This window comes from Plecotus auritus (assembly GCF_963455305.1).
Source record: "Plecotus auritus genome assembly, chromosome: 7".
NCBI classification, from domain to species: domain Eukaryota; kingdom Metazoa; phylum Chordata; class Mammalia; order Chiroptera; family Vespertilionidae; genus Plecotus; species Plecotus auritus.
Window position 1 is genome coordinate 2704722 of NC_137774.1, and position 18359 is coordinate 2723080.

Below are 18359 nucleotides of genomic sequence, written 5' to 3' on the forward strand. Positions count from 1 at the left end.
TAGCCAGGACTTGGCGTCACAGTCGCATGGATAGGACTATGGTATGTGCCTCGCACATGCTAGCGGCTGCTGGAAACAGCATCCAACCCACCAGCGTCCAGAGGACGGGAAACACGCGGGGAGCCCGCAGGATCAGCAGGCGGCCCAGCGTCTCGGGGTAGTTGGCCTCCACCACCTCGATGATGCGCAGCAGGGCCTTGACGCCGGGCCTCCACAGGTGGCGCATGTTCAGTCCCTCCAGGTCCACCAGGCAGGTCCACGAGCTGCAGGTGCGCAGACGCGTTATTCCACAGACGCACACGCGGCACACTGGGTCCCACAGCTATTGCTCTTTATTCTTGATACTGTAACACAGTCACTTACATCCATTTTCAAACAATGTCCGTTTCAGAATGACAGGCTACGCACTAGACTGGTACCTGCTTGTAAAGGCATACGGGTCGCGTGGGCCCCAGCCCTGCTCTCCCAGCGCACCGGTGGCTAACGGGCAACGCCTAACCCTCGGCCCAACATGCTCAGCGACCAGCAAGTAGGGCACGAGCTGCGACGGCCCTGGCAGGTCTGCGCTGGGCGGCAGCGTGACTGAGCTGCGGTGGGCTCCCCGAGGGTCCCGGAGCCGAGCGCTCTAGGAGCTGAGGCTGCAGCGGGAACCAGCCTCGGGGTCCTGCCCTCGGAGCTTCCCTCCAGTGGGCCCTCTGCCCGCACCTGGTCAGCCTCTCAATCCCGCATAACAGTTTGCCAGAACCAGCAGTAGGATTTAGGAGCACACACTGATTTTAGAAGCTCGCGCGCCCTCCCACCCCTCCCCACCCCCCAAAAATTAAAAACACCCAGACTGACCCTAACCTGCAACCCTGGGCTCTCAAGGACCATGCAGACTAGCCAGCCTGGCCACGCCACCCAGGGGGTTAGAAATGCCAAATCCAGCATCGCCCCCCTGGAGCCACACACGCTCACTGTCGTCTACCTTCAGAACACTACTTAGACTTGGCTCTAAGGATCGACTGGGAACGCTGAGGTCCGAGCCTCCATCAGCCGAAGGAAAACAAAGGCGCACGCCTACCTGATGGGCCGGCCGAAGACTTTGGTGTTTTCTTCACAGCGTCTCAGCCCTTCCTCGTTGATGGAGAGGACCTGCACGAGAGGCCACGAAAACGCCTGTTAGCCTGGGAGGGGACGCCAGCATCACCAACACGGCGCGCTTAGGTGAGCACGCAAACCCACGGCGTGTTTAGGGCTTCTGACACAGCACATCCCCGACAGTCTCCCTCTGAGAAGAGAGGAGTGCTGTCCTCTGCAGCTAGGGACAGTGCCCCGAGTGGGGTCACAGGCGGGCGTGCCTGCCGTGGGGTAAGTGGCCGCCGAGTCGGGGACGACACCACGCCTACCAGCCCGGGAAAGGGCGGGGTCAGGCTGACCTGAAGCACGGCCGGAGGAACGCCGCTTGGATAACAAACCTACCCCCGTACAAGCGGCCCGTCCACATCCCCACGGGCGATCTTTCTGTGCGTGTGTGCGCGTGGATATGCTTGCACACCCGTACAAGCACACACAGGCGGGCTAAGAGTCCACAACAGAACGCCAGCGGTGGGTGTTTTAGGGTCACTGGGTTACGGATGTGCCTTTTAAAGTTTTGTTTGTTTTTTTGACTGAGGGATCGTATTCCCCTCCTTGTAACTGCCCACTGTGGAGGCTGCAGGGGAAGGGGCGAGCCGAGTCGGGGAGGGGAAGGGTGCAGGAGCCCGATCGAGGAGGTGCCAGTGGGAAGACCAGTGTGAAGAGGTCGGGTGAGAGAATCTCGAAAGGAGAGTTAGGGTGGGTGAAGGTCAGAGAAGACTCGGACTTGGCGCCCAGAGGCCATCCCGAGTGGCCATGGTGACCTTTTGGTCAGTGCCTCCCCGTGAGAAACGTTTTTATAACTTCCGTGCCCGCCTTTGACGTTCTTCACGCACACTAACAGCTTCTCCTTCCTGATGACAAAGCGACGTGCTCGCTGTGACGGGACGACTGTAATACCCCAACCCCGCTGTGGCCGGGCGCGGCCGAGCACTTACGTATCTGAGCAGGGCCTCCTCCCCGAGGGCCCTCACCAGGCCTTTGGTGTCCATCTGTCCCAGCCTGAGCACGTAGAGGGGCCGCCCGTCTGCAGGAGGAAGGCCGGTGATTACACGCGGTGCCGGGTGCGGGAGGCCGAAAGGAACGCGTCCTCGTACTCGGGGTGAGCTTCAAGCCCTGTCCCACTGAGAAGCAGCTTCTGTGTGTACAGGAGCCCCCCATCTCTTCCCAAAAATGGCAGAAGGGAAAACAGAAGCCGCCCACAGAGCAGCTCAGCAGGTGGCGGCGACAGGTCTGCGCAGACGAGGGGCGCCCCCTGAGCACAGGGCTCGGCTCCTCACTGCACACCCAGGGCTGGGCAGAGCTCCCCCCTCGGCAGCAGGGCGGCATCACCCACGGACAGCTTCCCTGGGAGCGGCCCTGTTCTCCTCACTTCACAGGCTACCGACAACGCGGCGTCAGAATCGGTGAAAGCAGCGTCCTCCCCTCCCGCCCTGAGAACCAGGGAACCGAGGACTGTGGAGTCCTAAACCCCACAACCGGCACATGCTGGCTCTGCTTCTACAGCCGGAGGCCTGGTGGATGGGACCTGGGAGGACTCACGCACTGGGGACAGCCCGGTCACCAGGAGCCAGCTACACAGCCGGAAATGGCCTTGATGGCCAGTGTCCCCAGCGGTCCTGGACCTCCGCTCGGGGCCGCAGGAGAGCAGCGGGAAGGACAAGGTGCTGCTGCTGAGACGACACCAAGACGCCTCCTGCTGTCGAGGAGGGTCAGCGCTGTCACCCCGACACTGGGGCCCACTGGTCCCTGTATCACCACCAGTAACTTTGCCTCCTGGGAGATGTGGGTCTAGAGCTGCTCCACCTACTTCAGCAAAGAGGGCCCTGTGCTCCCTGATCTTGTTGACAGGAAGATTTATACAAAGTCCCTCCCAATGCCAATTAGACACATTTGCTAGTGTCTTACTACCAGACTTTCCCATCTTTCCAGGGTCACAAAGCGGAATAAATATATACTGCCACTAAATAAACAAAGCCACACTTAACCTGGAGAGGCCGGAAAGGTTAAGTCAGGGAAGCGAGCCATCGAGCTGCTCAGGTGAGAAGGACCTGCCTGGCAGCGGGGAGTGCCGGGCGGCCTGGGGCGGCGCCGCGTCTGGGCCTCCGTTCTGGGCGCTGAGTCGGGGAACAGGGCGCGTGCCCGTGACAGTGCGGCTCTCCCACAGGCCGACAGGGAAAGCCGCCCCATGAGTGGCTCATGCTCGTCCCTGGTTTGGGCGGCCACTGTCCTCGGCTTGCTCTCGCTACCCCCCCAGCCCCCGAGCTGCCGCTCTCCCCTGCTCTGAGGTGGGATCCTGGCTGTGCGCCCTGCAGGTGCGCGTAGGCACCAGCGTGCCCCACCAGCACTGCTCCTCAGAGCTGCCCTCAGCCTCTGGCTTTACGCCCCCAAACTCCATGTAACTCGGAGGAACGAAGTGCCTTGCCCAGGGCACCTGAGGCCTGAGGAGGAAGCTAGGGCCCGGCCCTTCCCCAGGCTCTGGGTGTTTGCCGGTGGCCTAGGAGCGCGACGCCGCCGTGATGAATGGGCATCGATGTGTTCAGCTGCGGGAGGGCAGGCATGACGCCCTCCAGGGCCCCCTTCGCCCTGTGGGAGGAGGTCTCCCTCCAAGCACGTCCCGAGTGCACGCCCCTCGCTACCTTTGTCGTGGTGGTGCCAGCCGCCCGCGTAGTAGTCCTGCAGGACCTGGGGGGGGTTCCAGGTGTCGAGGATGTAGTCCACCTGGTGCTGCTTGCGCCAGGTCAGTGACTGACACATGATCTCTCTGGCTTTGTCGATATTGAAGTCCCGGGCGCGTAAGAACCGGAGGATATGCTCATCTTTGGGGATCTACGGAGAGAAGAGGGGCTGTAAGCAATGCTGGAAGTTGCTACGAAAAAACACAAGTTACCAAGGGCAGGACTCTCCAACGCTCACTTCGTATCACGAGTGGGCTGGTGCTAGCCGGTGTGGCTCAGTGGATAGAGCATCGGCCCACGGACTGAAGGGTCCAGGTTCAATTCCAGTCAAGGGCACGTACCTTGGTTGCAGGCTCAATCCCCAGCCCAACCAGCCCTGGTCGGGAGGCAACCAGTCAATGTGGCCCTGGGTTCCTTTCCTAAGTAATGCCAGTGTGACCAGACACACAAGCGTGCCTCTGCGCGCTTCCAGACCCCATTAGCCTGAGGCTTATCACAAAACCTGGTTCCTTACGAGGCTAAAATTCTACCAAAAACTTCAAAATCAGCTTCCAGACCCCATTTGCCTGAGGCTTATTACAAAACCTGGTTCCTTACGAGGCTAAAATTCTACCAAAAGCTTCAAAATCAAAGCTCATTTCTAATCTCTGAACAACCTGTGAACTCCTTCCAAACCTTCTAGACGTGTCATTGTTTTCAAGCGAGACCATTCTCTGTAAAACCCGGAAAAGGGGCACCACAGCCTGCCAGGGGACCGGTGCCACGCAGACCCCGATGCGTGACTTTTAGTTGGAAGGGCAGCCCCAGCTGTGGCAGGTGGGACAGTGACTCTGAGCAACTGTGGGCGGGACCAGGCCACGGTTCCCCACAGCGCACGCGCCGACTCTCACCTTGCCCTTGTGGGTTTCCTGGAGCCACTGGCGCAGCCGGATCAGGCAGCTCTCCTGCAGCGGAGTCAGGTCGCCCAGGTACCTCTTGATGTAGTCTGCGTCCAGCTTGTCTGCAACGGAAGTCACATGCCATCGGTTACAACCAGCACACCGGAATTCGATGCCACAGGGCCCTGCTCCGTGAAGCTACGTGTGGTCCAGTCTCAGGACTCAGGGACTCCGCAGGACTCCAGAGGGAACCCGGCCACCCCAGGACGCCTCGAGGCCAGCCTTTGAAACCCCATCACTGACCCAGCCCAGGTAACTAGCTGGATCTATCCTATTCCCTAGTTGCCAGATGGTCCCCTCGATTTGCAAAATGTCAGCACTACTCATGGCCGAGTAATGGCCATTACAGGCATTCAATGCCTTTTCGTTAAAAGTTACATAAAGAGAACTTACAGGGTCTAAAACTATGAAATGAAACAAATGGATCTAAACCTGTTTTAAGCAGAGCTGGGTTCAAGAATACCAGAAACCTTTTTCATGCTAAGCAGCATAAACTGCAAAAGTGAGGTAGGAAATTAAGTGCAGCAGAGAAAAATTCACAAGGGGCAAAACGGAGCGTAGCCCAAGCCAGGGACACTGGCCACCTGCTGAAAGCAGCGAGTGGCACAGCGGAGCTCAGAGAACGTGGAGAAAGGGAAGTATCAACATTCAAAAAGGCGCCAAAACCGGTTTGGCTCAGTGGATAGAGCGTCAGCCTGCGGACTGAAAGGTCCCAGGTTCGATTCTGGTCAAGGGCACGTAACTTGGTTGCGGGCACATCCCCAGTAGGAGGTGTGCAAGAGGCAGCTGATCGATGTTTCTAACTCTCTATCCCTCTCCCTTCCTCTCTGTAAAATATCAATAAAATAAAAAAATAAATTAAAAAAAAGAACAGCGCCTGACACAGTGAGCACGAAGCGACGAGGACAGAGCTGTGTTAGACCGTAAGGTGCCACCCTGCACTCACTGAGGGTGCGATCAGCTGCCGTAAGCGGAGACATTTCTGGCGTCATAACCTCACACCACCCTCCCGCCCATTACAGACAAGACGCAGTGTCTTCGTCTGAGAGAACACCACCATGAGGTGCTGCATAAGCTGGAGGAAGGGGCCTGCGAGAGCTGCGTCTCTTCCTACGTGACGTCCAATGTCCTACGGCAGCGGTCGGCAAACTCCTTCGTCCACAGAACAAATATCAACAGGACAACGATTGACATTTCTTTGGAGAGCCACATTTTTTAAACTTAAACTTCTTCTAACGCCACTTCTTCAACATAGACTCGCCCAGGCCGTGGTATTTTGTGGAAGAGCCACACGCAAGGGGCCAAAGAGCCCATGTGGCTCGCGAGCCGCAGTTTGCCGACCACTGTCCTACGGGAACTAGAAGAGGCAGAGTCACCGGACAGGAAGCGGCGGGCAGGGCCCTGGCTAGTGCCGCTCTCGGAAGGCACCCACCGTCGGGGGTCCCCGCGGCGGGCTCAGAGGCCCCGCTCGGGCAGCTGAGGGTCTCGCTGCTCAGCCCTTCCTTCTGCGCAGCCTCTGGGGCCACCGAGGCCAGCGACGCTGCTTGTTTCTTGCAGGACGCGGCCGTCTCTGCAGAGGGCGCCAGGGGCGGCGGAGTCCAGCGGGGCACGAAGGTGATGCCCTCCTCCTCCAACTGGTGAAGGTAGTACTCAATTATTTCCTTTCCCTTTAAAACAGAACCAGTGCAAGGTGAGCATGCTTTCAACATTCAGATCGCCCATCCCTCACAGGCTTTTACAACCAACAAAAACTGAACTGCGGCAGAACAAACAGGGGAGTCAAATGCCTTTGCGTTCTTGTTTTTCACATGTCACTTCCTCTGCTCCAAAGGTCTGGGAAGTACTATCTAAAGAGACAGAATCTGCTGAAACCGGTTTGGCTCAGTGGATAGAGCGTCGGCCTGCGGACTGAAGGGTCCCGGGTTCGATTCTGGTCAAGGGCATGTACCTTGGTTGCGGGCACATTCCCAGTGGGAGGTGTGCAGGAGGCAGCTGATCGATGTTTCTCCCTCGTCAATGTTTCTAGCTCTCTATCCCTCTCCCTTCCTCTCTGTACAAAATCAATAAAATATATTTTAAAAAAATAACTAAAGAGACAGAATCTTTAAGACTAAGTAGAAGCACTGCTTTACCGCACTTGTACGCAATACGTGCTTTGTGTCTCAATCCAAATTCTTCCCAAAGCCCCAAATGAGACAAGCCTTCAGAAGCACTCAGGACCCCATACGGTACAGTCCAAAACCAGACCTCCACAACGAGCAGCAGCAAAAGAAGGACGAGGAGCCCCGGCCGGTGGGGCTCAGGGGATAGAGCGTTGGCCTGCAGAATGAAGGGTCCCGGGGTTCGATCCCCGTCAAGGGCACATGCCCAGGTTGCGGGCTTGATCCCCAGTGGGGGCGTGCAGGAGGCAGCCAATCAATGATTCTCTCTCATCACTGCTGTTTCTCTCCCCCTCTCCCTTCCTCTCTGAAATCAGTAACAATATGTTTTTAAAAACTCTATTTAAAAAAAAAAAAGAACTACTAGAAGGAAAGTTCTTCCATGCAGATGAGCCGACGACCCAAGGCTGGCGCCCCGAGCACGCTGGGAAGTGCCTCTTCCAGATGCAGCACTTCCAGCCGCAGATCCTGGCGGGCACCTGGGGCCTCGGCTGGAGTGAGCTGCTCCTGCCTCACCCCAACTCTCACCTTCCCGGCAAGTCCCAGCCAAGAACGCATGGCCCATGGCCACATGCTCCCCCTCACCTCATTGGCAGCCAGCATTCTGGGCACCCCAACCTACGCCTCCCACTCCCAGGGATCTAAGGCACAGGGAAGGTCAGAGCAGTTCCCCCAGAGAAATGGCTGGGACCCGACTACCCCATTCCCAGCCTCCCAGAAAGCCCGCCAGCACCAATCATCCCTGCCCACCCGCCCTTTTCCATAAAACTCCAAGACAGACTCACTTTTTTAATGTTGCTGGTATACTGTCTCATTGCAATTTTCTCCACTGTACTTTCAAAACCAAAGAAAGATTTAATATCTAAACTTGCAGACTGTTCAAAACAGGTCCAATCTTCATTTTCGGGGTGAACCTTTAGGTTGAGAAAAAATTACATTAACTAACTGATAATAGAGAATATCATCCGTCTGCCCCTCAATTAACTAGTCAGCATAAGAAAAAACTTACTTTACTAAATAATGTTATTATCATGGAAGTAGCAGATGGAAAAATTACAGAGAGGTTCAAAATCACGAAAAGAACAAAATACTGTTTCTAAAATATTCAGGGCTGGCCTCATCAGGGAGGGCGGTCAGCAAAGGCTGGAGGAGGTGAGGGCGGGCCTCCAGCAGAGGACGGGCGGAGGCTTCTGGCAGGGGAGCCCCGGAGCCAAGGTCCCTGCGAGGCCCGTCTACGGAGCAGACAGCAGACGGAGCGGGGCTGTACAAGAGGCAGGCAGGCAGCAGAGGTCTGACCTCTGAGTGCAAAGCCGAGTCCCTGCTGGGTTCTGTACCGCGTCACGTGATCTGACACACTGTCAGCGGGTGGCTCGGGACTCAGGGCTGATTCTATAGGAGGCTGGGGAAGAGCGGGAGACCCAGGAGGTTATTCTAACGATCTGGGAGGGAAAGTTCTGGAAATGGTGGTAAGCATGAAGCTGTAGGGCACTCAATGCACTCAGCGCCACTCGGAGGTCCCAGTGTCCTGAGTCCTTCAACAGACATCTAAAGGTGGAGTGGGCCAGCAAAGCAAATTCACACAGAGACCAAGGCAGCACTTGCCGCCTCCACTCTGAGTAACCCACACCTGCCACCTGCCGCCCCAGCGCGGGACGGGGGGACAGCCTGATGGAGAGGCGCCCTCAGACCAGGGCGCCGGGGCAGGCGCAGGCGGTACTCACGGTGTAGCAGCAGTGCTCCTTAATGATGACCCGGTTAGCGAACGTCTCGTTGTGGGCCTCAATGTGCAAAGTACGCTCCCGGGAATTCAGGGAGTTCTTCTGGACGAAATACACGTAGTCAACTCCGGCAATCTTTAAAAAGGAAACAGGGAGAGGGTGCATGAGTGCCGCCCAACCGCAGCAGCAGCAGCAGCAGCAGCAGCAGGGGTGCGCCTGGTTCACTCAGGGCGGGGGCGCCTCCTCGGCCGGCGGTCACCTTTTTCAGCAGCCGGGGTGCGTCTATGTCCAGTTTGCAGCGTCTTTCGATGATGTGAATGGCCCCGTCCTCGCTCCTGAATTCATGCACAGTGTCACTGTCCACAAACATCGGGATCAACGGGCACGTGGGGAACCTCCTTTCGTAGGCCTGGGGCATTTGGAGAAAGAGGGTGAGGAGGGGGCACAGACACCCTCCTGAGAAAAGCAGCTCTTCCTGAGGCATCAGCGCGGCCACGCTTCCCGTCTCCAGCTCCCACGGAGAGAGGCGCTTTCTGTGTTTGCTCCTCAGGGCCTGGAAGGCTGGACACGGCAGAGGCCATTCTCCCCACGTGGACACAGACATTTCCCAAGGTTCCTCCGAGTCCCAGCTGGTTTTTATGTGTAGCTCTCCAAATAAATTGGGAGGAATGGCTGGACGCGGAACTCAGGCTCACTGTCTAAGCCACAGTGAGGCAGACCGGGTGGGACTGGTAGAGAGACAGACACCCAGCTCAACGGACAGAGCGGACAGCCATAAACTAACCCGCACGAAGAGGCCCGAATGCCTTCTGACAAAGGTGCACAGCAATCCAACGGAGGAAGACTAGCCTTTCAACACATCACTGGAGGAACGGCACACCCGCAGGCGAAAAATGGGCCTCCACCGAAACCCCATAAAATTATAAAAATTAACTCAAAATGGATCACAGGTTTCTGTGTGTGTCTGTTTTCTTCTGTTTGTTTTTTTAAATATATTTATTATTTAAGAGAGGAAGGGAGAGGAAGGGAGAGAGAGAAACATCAATGATGAGAGAATCACTGACTGGCTGCCTTCTGCACGGCCCCTACTGGGGATCGAGCCCGCAACCCAGGCATGTGCCCTTGGCCGGGAATCGAACCTGGGACCCTTCAGTCCGCAGGCCGATGGGAAAGACAGAGAAACATCGATGTGAGGGCCCGGGGCTGGGGAGGAGCCTGCAACCCAGGCATGTGCCCTTGACCAGAATCGAACCCGGGATCCTTTGGTCCTTAAGCCGACGCTCTATCCACTGAGCCAAACCGGCTAGGGCAAAACGGATCGCAGATTTAAACATTCTTGTAACATCCTTGAAATGACAAAATCATAGGAACAGAGAACATACTGGTGGTTGCCAGGGTGAAGGCGGGAGAGGAGGGCGGAGGGTATGACTGTAGCGGGCGGCAGGGGCACACGGGGAGGGCTCTGTGCCTCGATGGCAGCCACGCCAACGCCCTGGTTGTGAAGATGTGCCAAGTCTCTCCAGATGCTTCCACTGGGGGTGGGGAAAGAGCGCGGCCGCTCCGTATTCCTGCTTGTGAACAATGCTGGTGTGCTGTGAACCTACAATTACCCTGGAACAAACTATTTAATTAAAGGAAGACTTGCTATGTATATAATTCACCCGAACTCCTAGGAAACGCACACGGGTACCCGACTGGTTGACTCGGCGCCACCGTGCAGGCCACGGAACTACAGCGCACAGGTTTCTAGAAGCCAGCAACCTGGCTGCTTACCTGAAGCTCCCCTATTTTCACACCCTGTCCGGGCCGCAGAGCCCACCCCGCAGCCTCCCGCTCTCGCCTCCGCACGGAGAACCCCGAGGCGCCCTGTCCCACTCTCCCGCCTGCTCCCCCCGCATCGGAAGAGCGGCCCTCGCTTCCCAATGTCTCCTTTCCACCAATTGTCCGTGATGTCACCAGGTCATTTCCTAATCACGCTCACGTTTATGAAATCAAGAGAAGGCCAGACACAGCGAGCGCTTCCAGGAGTGGTGTGGCAGAGGAGAGATGTCCTTCGGTGTCTCCTCTTAAAGGAACGTGGCTTCTGTGAGAGATGCTGTAGCCATTAGCTCAGCCTGTGTGTGCGGCACAGCAAGTGTTTCCACGCTGAAAACAAGACCGGGCCTCCGCACCTGCCCCAGGGGAGCTGCCTTCTGGGTAACTCGGCTTCCTCCCACCTCCTCGCCCACTCGTCCCTTTCAAAAGGGGCTCTGAACCTGCAATCTGGGAGCCTGGCAACAGGGCCTCCAGTTTGCCGTCAGCCTCTGAATGCAAGTCTGACATTAAAAGCCTGTACTGTGCGAAAGAAAACCGTATTTTAGCGAAGACATTCTAACTTGGTAATTAATGAGCTCAATATTGCATCCTGCCAGGAAAACCCATGTAAAAGAAATTCCATTTAAAGAACCTTCCTTTAAATTGAACTATGTTCACATCCAATTTAGCCAACCAGCTAAGCCGGCTGATTTCCATGTACCCACTTGGGTATCTATGGCACTGGGCCTGGCTGTAGACTCATTTATAAGCAATTCTGGTTTTGCTCTGGAAAATCCATACACGAAAACACGAACTATGCCTTAAGTCTCTCTTAGAAGTTACCAGTGGCTCAAAAAAACAAACAAAAAACAACCAAAATACAACGTATCAAGAAAATGTGGTAAATTGACCAAAGTCCCTCAGAGTTAAAATTCTGTAATTCATTCACGATCAGAATTACAGATCAAGCCTAGCCAATTTTGCTCAGTGGATAGAGTGTCAGCCTGCGGACTGAAGGGTCCCGGGTTCGATTGCAGTCAAGGGCACGTGCCCAGGTTGCAGGCTCAGTCCCCAGTGTGGGGCGTGCAGGAGGCAGCCAATCAATGATTCTTTCTCATCATTGATATTTCTATCTTTCTCTCCCTCTCCCTTCCTCTCTGAAATCAATAAAATATATTTAAAAAATTACAGATGGGCACAGAGGGCGCGCCACATGCAGACACTGCGCTGGTCCTAGAGAACGCTCAAGTGGAAGGCACGGGCATGGGCTGTCTAGAGGCAAGACGTCAACACCTTCCTCTGCAGCGGACAGGGAAAGAAGACCGGGGCGGCAGAACCTTCTAGAACTGCACTGACAAGACCTCGGGGCAGTCACTTGGTGCTGGCGCTGCAGAAGGCCCTGCTGCGGAGGGGCGTCCTCCCGGGCCCCGAGGAGCGGGAGGAGGGGCCTGTCCTGGGGGAGGAAGCTGAGCAGAACCGAACAGGAGCAAAGCAGGGCGAGCTCCAGAGAAGCCGCCCAGACCGTCCGTCCAAGGACGCGGTTTCCCGGGACGCTGGCTGGAGCCGGAGCCGCTCCACGAACAGCTCTGGGCAGCAGGGTCCGCTGCGGAAACACAGAGCATGTGCGCCCCGAGGCTCCATCCGGACGTCAGAGTGACAGCCTCCGGGGACCAGGCCCGGCGCTCATGTTACCCCCATTCAGTGCTCTGTGCGCTCGATCGCACCTCCTCGCAGGGTGACTTCTATGCAGCCCACTCCTAAACCGAGGCCCCAATTCATGCTATTTTTGAACAAATGTGTTCATGAGCTATTTATAAAAATTAAAATTTGTGTAAATTTGAGCCCTTTAAAGGAACAGTTATAATGCAGTTAGTCATGACAAGCCTTATTCATCCAAATACCTACTGACAACCCAGCAGAGGGCTGTTTTCACACTAGCACGAGACTAGGCGCAAACCAAGGCCTTCGAGTCCCAGCCAAGACCACCTGAAGGCTTGCCAGCGGAGCCAAGAGGCTGATGGCGAGTTTCCCATGAGCAGCTCACTTAGGCCAGCAAGCCAGGCCCCGTTCGGCTGGGCCACCTTCCGCAGAGGTCTCGCGGGTGACCTCCGACCCGCCGGGGCGCCGCGCTCTCAGGCAGCGTCCGTCTTGAAGATGATCTCCGGTGGCACTTCCGATGGTGAGAGGAAGCTGTCCTGAGCGGGGCCACGTGCTGCTCCACGCCAGAGGTTTCCGATCTTCAGCACCGGTCACGTTTTCAGGGTGCGCCAGGGCCACAGAAACGGCACTTTACCTTACACCGGGGTCCAACCCTCTGCAAAGCACCTGCGTCCACCAGGGACCCGCTGAGACAGCACGGCACCTGAAGCTGAGGGGCGCGTGCTGGCTCGGCATCATCGTGAGGACGTGCACCTCTGGGCACTGCCCAGCCTGGCACTGCTGATGTCCCGTTCCCTGGTGCCCCCTCCTCCTCCAGTGCTGCTGCACAGCGACACCCAAGCCCAGCTTCACAAACACAGGACACCACCCCGGCCCCAGGCACACAGCGACGCGTTCGTGCGGCGGCACGGAGCTGGGAGCGGCACGGCGAGCGGAAATGCCAGTGCCACCGCGCTTCCGCCAGCTCCGTGGTGCTCGGGGCGCCTGGGAATGCAGAGCTCTAAACCGTGCGCCGGAACCCAGAAACCCCTCTGCCTAAGGGCATCATTCCCCTCTCCACGAGTGCCCCAGCCCACGCCACGCACTCTGCTGGCGCCCTTCCTACCGGATTGAAGGGGCCGGCGTTCAGGAAGCTCCCGATTTCTGCACGAAGGCCTTTACAAACCCGAGCGGTGGGTGAACGGCTTCTGTAAGCGACGGGCCTGACGGTGAGCATCTTCCGCTTTGTGGCCGATGGGCTCCCACACACACTCACGTCTGCCTTCTTGGACAGGGGCAGCCCCAGAAACCCCGTGAGCCAACCCCGCGAGCAAGCTGGGCCCCGCCCGCTAGCACCGTCTTCGTGCACACGGACACGTGAACTGCACACACTTCACGTCATGACTGCCTGACTGTCCCCAACCACCCCAATGGGAAGGCCGCTTTTCGCCCGAGCCCAAACAGGCAGCAGGCACAGTGTGTCCTCTCCTGATCGAACGGATAAACCGCCATCGGTTCCACGGAATCCTTTTCTCACAGAAATGCAAGTTATTTTAGATGCCAACCAGTCAGAACTGTGAGGCACAAAACCCTTAAATGAAACAGAAAGGATCACAGCCCACAGACTGTCACTTAATACATTTGTATTGAACTAAATTGTTCTCCATTACACGGCAGGGACCCCACCCATGCACCTCTTAGACACAAATCGGACCGTGGACATGTACCCCGAAAAGAAGTGGGAGGAGGGGACGAGAACTTGACTGCAGGCAGGGAGGAGAGCGCCCACTCTTCCCCTCATGAGCAGATGGCTCCTGCGCCATCGCGTCTAAACCGGCAGCTATTTATTTAAATTTAGTTCGAAGGAACAATTAAAGTTCCGTTCCTTAGCATCACTGGCCACACTTCAAGTTCAAAAAGGTGCTCTGATATTCTCCACTGACTCCCAAGGAATAACTTGGTTCTGTAACCAACCTTCTGACCCGACAACCACACACGTTCGTCCTGACTCCTGTCCTTAGGAGAAGGTCGCGGGCCTGGCTGCAGGGGCAGACGCCCTGAACATGTCTTAAGATAAATGCTTCTAAAACCCAGCCGCTGATCCTTAGGGATAAACTCATTACACGGCAGGAGTTTCAAGTCTGTTTTAGCCACAGGCTCTGCTGTTTAAAACCTTCTGTCTATATGCAGAATAGAAGGCTGCACCCGGTTAGAAGCTTCTGGCAAAGTAAATCTGTGAAACAGCAAGCAGGCTCTGAGCTCCCCGCCCCCCTACAGCTAGGTTACGGGTAAGCCTGTGTTACCTTCCCAACGCAGCTCACCGAGGGCAAGGCTCTCGGAAGACCTTCCGGCGGCAGCGGGGCCACCATCGGGCCACAGGCCCCCCACTCTGCCTCTGGAAGCCCCCCCCCTCAACTCCCTTCCTACTCAGCTCTCCCCCAACTTTATCTGCTTAACCCTCCCTGTCTTGGTCCTAAGGTTCACAGATCCAGGTTTGTTCTCTGCCTGGAATGTAACGTTAGTCACTGCTCTCCTTTCCTTTTTCCTGACAGCCTGAAAGTAAGTGCCTCTTTATTTTCTGGTTTACACCCATCAATACAGACTTCAATAGATTATAGGCTTTACTCCGTCCTAACAGACCCAAGACCTTAGGAAAGGACTGCGAAATAAGAAAAGCATTACCTTTTAAAAATGGCAATGTTGCCCTGACCGGTTTGGCTTAGTGGATAGAGCGTCAGCCTGCGGACTGAAGGGTCCCAGGTTCGATTCCGGTCAAGGGCATGTACCTTGGTTGCGGGCACATCCCCAGTAGGGGGTGTGCAAGAGGCAGCTGATCGATGTTTCTCTCTCATCGATGTTTCTAACTCTCTATCCCTCTCCCTTCCTCTCTGTAAAAAATCAATAAAATATATTTTTTAAAAAAAAGAATATTGTCATCTTTAAAAAAAATAAAAAATAAAAAAAAATAAAAATGGCAATGTTTTCTGCTTCAATATATGTAAACGAACGTATCATGGTATGGCCGGCCAACAGAACGCTCATTAGCAATACAATGTAATGAATAATACAATGTAATGAACTATTTATTCACGCACACACGAGTGAATCCAAGTTAACTATGGTGAATCAAAGCGACTGGGCAAAGAAAAAAAGTATATGACCCTATTTCTATAAAATTCTAGGAGAAACTAACGTATACTAACAGCAAATCAATGGTTGCCTGGGGGTAGAGGTATGTTAGGAGTGGGTAGGAAAAAGTCCAAGGCAGAAATTTGGGGGTGGCCCTGGCCAATGTGAACCAGTGGTTAGAACATCAGCCCACGTACTGATTCCAGTCAAGGGCACACACCTGGGTTGCAGGTTTGATCCCTGGGGCACGTGCGGGGGGCAACCAATCGATGTGACTCTCTCATATTGATGTTTCTCTCTTTCTCTTCCTCTCCCTCCCCTCCACTGTCTCCAAAAATCAATGGGAAAATAAGCGCATTAATAACAACGAAGTGGCCACTGTTCCACGTTGCACGTGAAGGTCTCAGAGGTACAAAGAGGCAAATGCTGGGTGAAGACACTGCCAGCTAACAGCCAGGAAGCAGGAAACACCGAACGGGAACCTTCCGAACGCGAACAGCTTTAGAAAGGCAAATGTTTCATTTCACCTTTTTTATTCTACTTGGAAAATGCCACCCGAAAATGCTTGTGTTCGCCAGACTAAAATGATAATTATATTCCCTACGGCCCTAAACACACAAGATGAGGCTTTGTTGGAAACCAGTTATTTTGTTTATTATTAGCAACTTTTAAAAAAGGAAGTAGTTGTAAGTAATGTCACACAGGTCTCTCTCCCTCTGACAGGCAAAGGAAAAGAAGGTGCAGACAGACACGGCCTCACTTCAATGTCGGCATTAAGGGTCCGCTGTCCCTTCGCAACAGGAAGGAAATAGAAGGAAGGCCCGGCCTGGCTCATTATGTAACTGCCCTGCAGATAGCCGCGAGCGGGGAAGGCGCTGCGGGTGAGTGGCGGGGGGGCGGGGCCGGGGGGGGGGAATGACAAGGCGTCCTCGGAAAAGGTTAGGGTTACAGGCAGCCCTGCCTGGCTCAGTGCTAACGGCATTAACCTTTCCCACAGAATGAGGAAACAATGCACTCGGAAGGGGAAGAGCTCCGTCCGGAGACAATCGCTCAGCTCCGTCCTGGTCGGAAAGGATGTAACACCAGCCTGGTTCCCACAGTCCTGGGGGCACAGCTCCGTTCCCAGGACAAGGCCCTCCCCGTTTCCTCTACAGTTCTCCCCGAGGTGCACTGCAGCCCGCACACCCCGGCCAGTCCAAGCGCAGAGCTCCTCCGACTTCCCTCGTGCCTCCCTCCCCCTCCAGTGCCCAGGTGGTGTTCCCCAAGTCATCGACGACACCCCCTCCAACCACCCCCCGCCCCGCCCCCCGTCCCGGAGCCCTGTCACTTAGGCTAAGACACAGCCAGGTGCAGAGCAGCGCCACGGGAGAGCCTGCGCATCAACAGGCCTCAACTTGAATGCCAGGGCCAACACCACCCACTCCGTGGGCCACCAAGGATGGAGTCTGGGGCAAGTCCACTCCCCGCAGGGCACCAGGTCAGAGATCAGAGGGCAGGGAGGCAGGAGACAACGGGGAGGGTTGTGGAAGGACTGCAGCGGGCCTGCCGGAGCTAGGGAAGCCCGGGCTGGGTGCTGCTGGCTGCCTGGCACGAGCCGGGTTTGTCTGGAGGGGGCGGCTGCAGATGGGCTGTGCAGACCCACGGGCAGCTCAGGGCTGTGGGACCAGGCAGTCTGCACCGAGAGCAGGTGCGGCAGCCAGGCGAGGCCGGTCCCTGGCCAGCCACTGCCGCCTCTCCTCCCTTGTCCAGCAGCTGAGACAAGCTTCCAGTCAGAAGATAAGGAGGTCCCGGAGATATCAGGGACAGCATGTGACGAGTGAACCATTCTTTACCGTCATTTACTGTCAGGTGCTAAGAGAGTAACTTAAAAGGTATCATCACAAGAGAAAAAGGTGTAACTCCGTGGGGTGATGGAGGTTAACCACATTGGTGGCGCTCATTTCACGTGTCAAAGCATCACGTTGCACACCTCACACTGATCCAACGCGGCCTGGGGACTGTACGGCCTGGGACTGTACGGCCTGGGGACTGTACGGCCTGGGGACTGTACGGCCTGGGGACTGTATGGGTACAGGGGACTGTATAGGTACAGGGGACTGTGTGGGTACAGGGGACTGTACGGCCTGGGGACTGTATGGGTACAGGGGACTGTATAGGTACAGGGGACTGTGTGGGTACAGGGGACTGTACGGCCTGGGGACTGTATGGGTACAGGGGACTGTGTGGGTACAGGGGACTGTATGGGTACAGGGGACTGTACGGCCTGGGGACTGTGTGGGTACAGGGGACTGTACGGCCTGGGGACTGTATGGGTACAGGGGACTGTACGGCCTGGGGACTGTGTGGGTACAGGGGACTGTGTGGGTACAGGGGACTGTACGGCCTGGGGACTGTATGGGTACAGGGGACTGTATGGGTACAGGGGACTGTACGGCCTGGGGACTGTGTGGGTACAGGGGACTGTACGGCCTGGGGACTGTGTGGGTACAGGGGACTGTGTGGGTACAGGGGACTGTGTGGGTACAGGGGACTGTGTGGGTACAGGGGACTGTATGGGTACAGGGGACTGTACGGCCTGGGGACTGTGTGGGTACAGGGGACTGTACGGCCTGGGGACTGTATGGGTACAGGGGACTGTACGGCCTGGGGACTGTGTGGGTACAGGGGACTGTACGGCCTGGGGACTGTGTGGGTACAGGGGACTGTACGGCCTGGGGACTGTGTGGGTACAGGGGACTGTACGGCCTGGGGACTGTATGGGTACAGGGGACTGTACGGCCTGGGGACTGTATGGGTACAGGGGACTGTACGGCCTGGGGACTGTATGGGTACAGGGGACTGTACGGCCTGGGGACTGTGTGGGTACAGGGGACTGTACGGCCTGGGGACTGTGTGGGTACAGGGGACTGTGTGGGTACAGGGGACTGTGTGGGTACAGGGGACTGTGTGGGTACAGGGGACTGTACGGCCTGGGGACTGTATGGGTACAGGGGACTGTATGGGTACAGGGGACTGTGTGGGTACAGGGGACTGTGTGGGTACAGGGGACTGTACGGCCTGGGGACTGTGTGGGTACAGGGGACTGTATGGGTACAGGGGACTGTATGGGTACAGGGGACTGTGTGGGTACAGGGGACTGTGTGGGTACAGGGGACTGTATGGGTACAGGGGACTGTATGGGTACAGGGG

The 18359-nt window shown here is 56.3% G+C and overlaps 1 protein-coding gene across 8 annotated transcripts in view; it reads right to left on the reverse strand.

Annotated features, from left to right (window-relative positions):
* The window catches only part of SEC14L1 (SEC14 like lipid binding 1), a 46109-nt gene that overhangs the window by 17926 nt on the left and 9824 nt on the right, over positions 1-18359 (reverse strand). For 5 of the 8 annotated variants that reach the window (XM_080681441.1, XM_080681442.1, XM_080681440.1 and 2 more), the window contains exons 4-12: positions 8869-9018; positions 8613-8744; positions 7677-7805; positions 6165-6399; positions 4685-4794; positions 3756-3945; positions 2055-2143; positions 1064-1134; positions 92-263 (exon numbers count right to left, since the gene is read on the reverse strand). In XM_080681441.1, coding sequence (XP_080537567.1) covers positions 92-263; positions 1064-1134; positions 2055-2143; positions 3756-3945; positions 4685-4794; positions 6165-6399; positions 7677-7805; positions 8613-8744; positions 8869-9018 — 1278 coding nt within the window. The remainder of the gene's footprint in view (positions 1-91; positions 264-1063; positions 1135-2054; positions 2144-3755; positions 3946-4684; positions 4795-6164; positions 6400-7676; positions 7806-8612; positions 8745-8868; positions 9019-18359) is intronic. The other 3 variants (XM_080681444.1, XM_080681443.1, XM_080681439.1) reach the window with 1 other exon arrangement.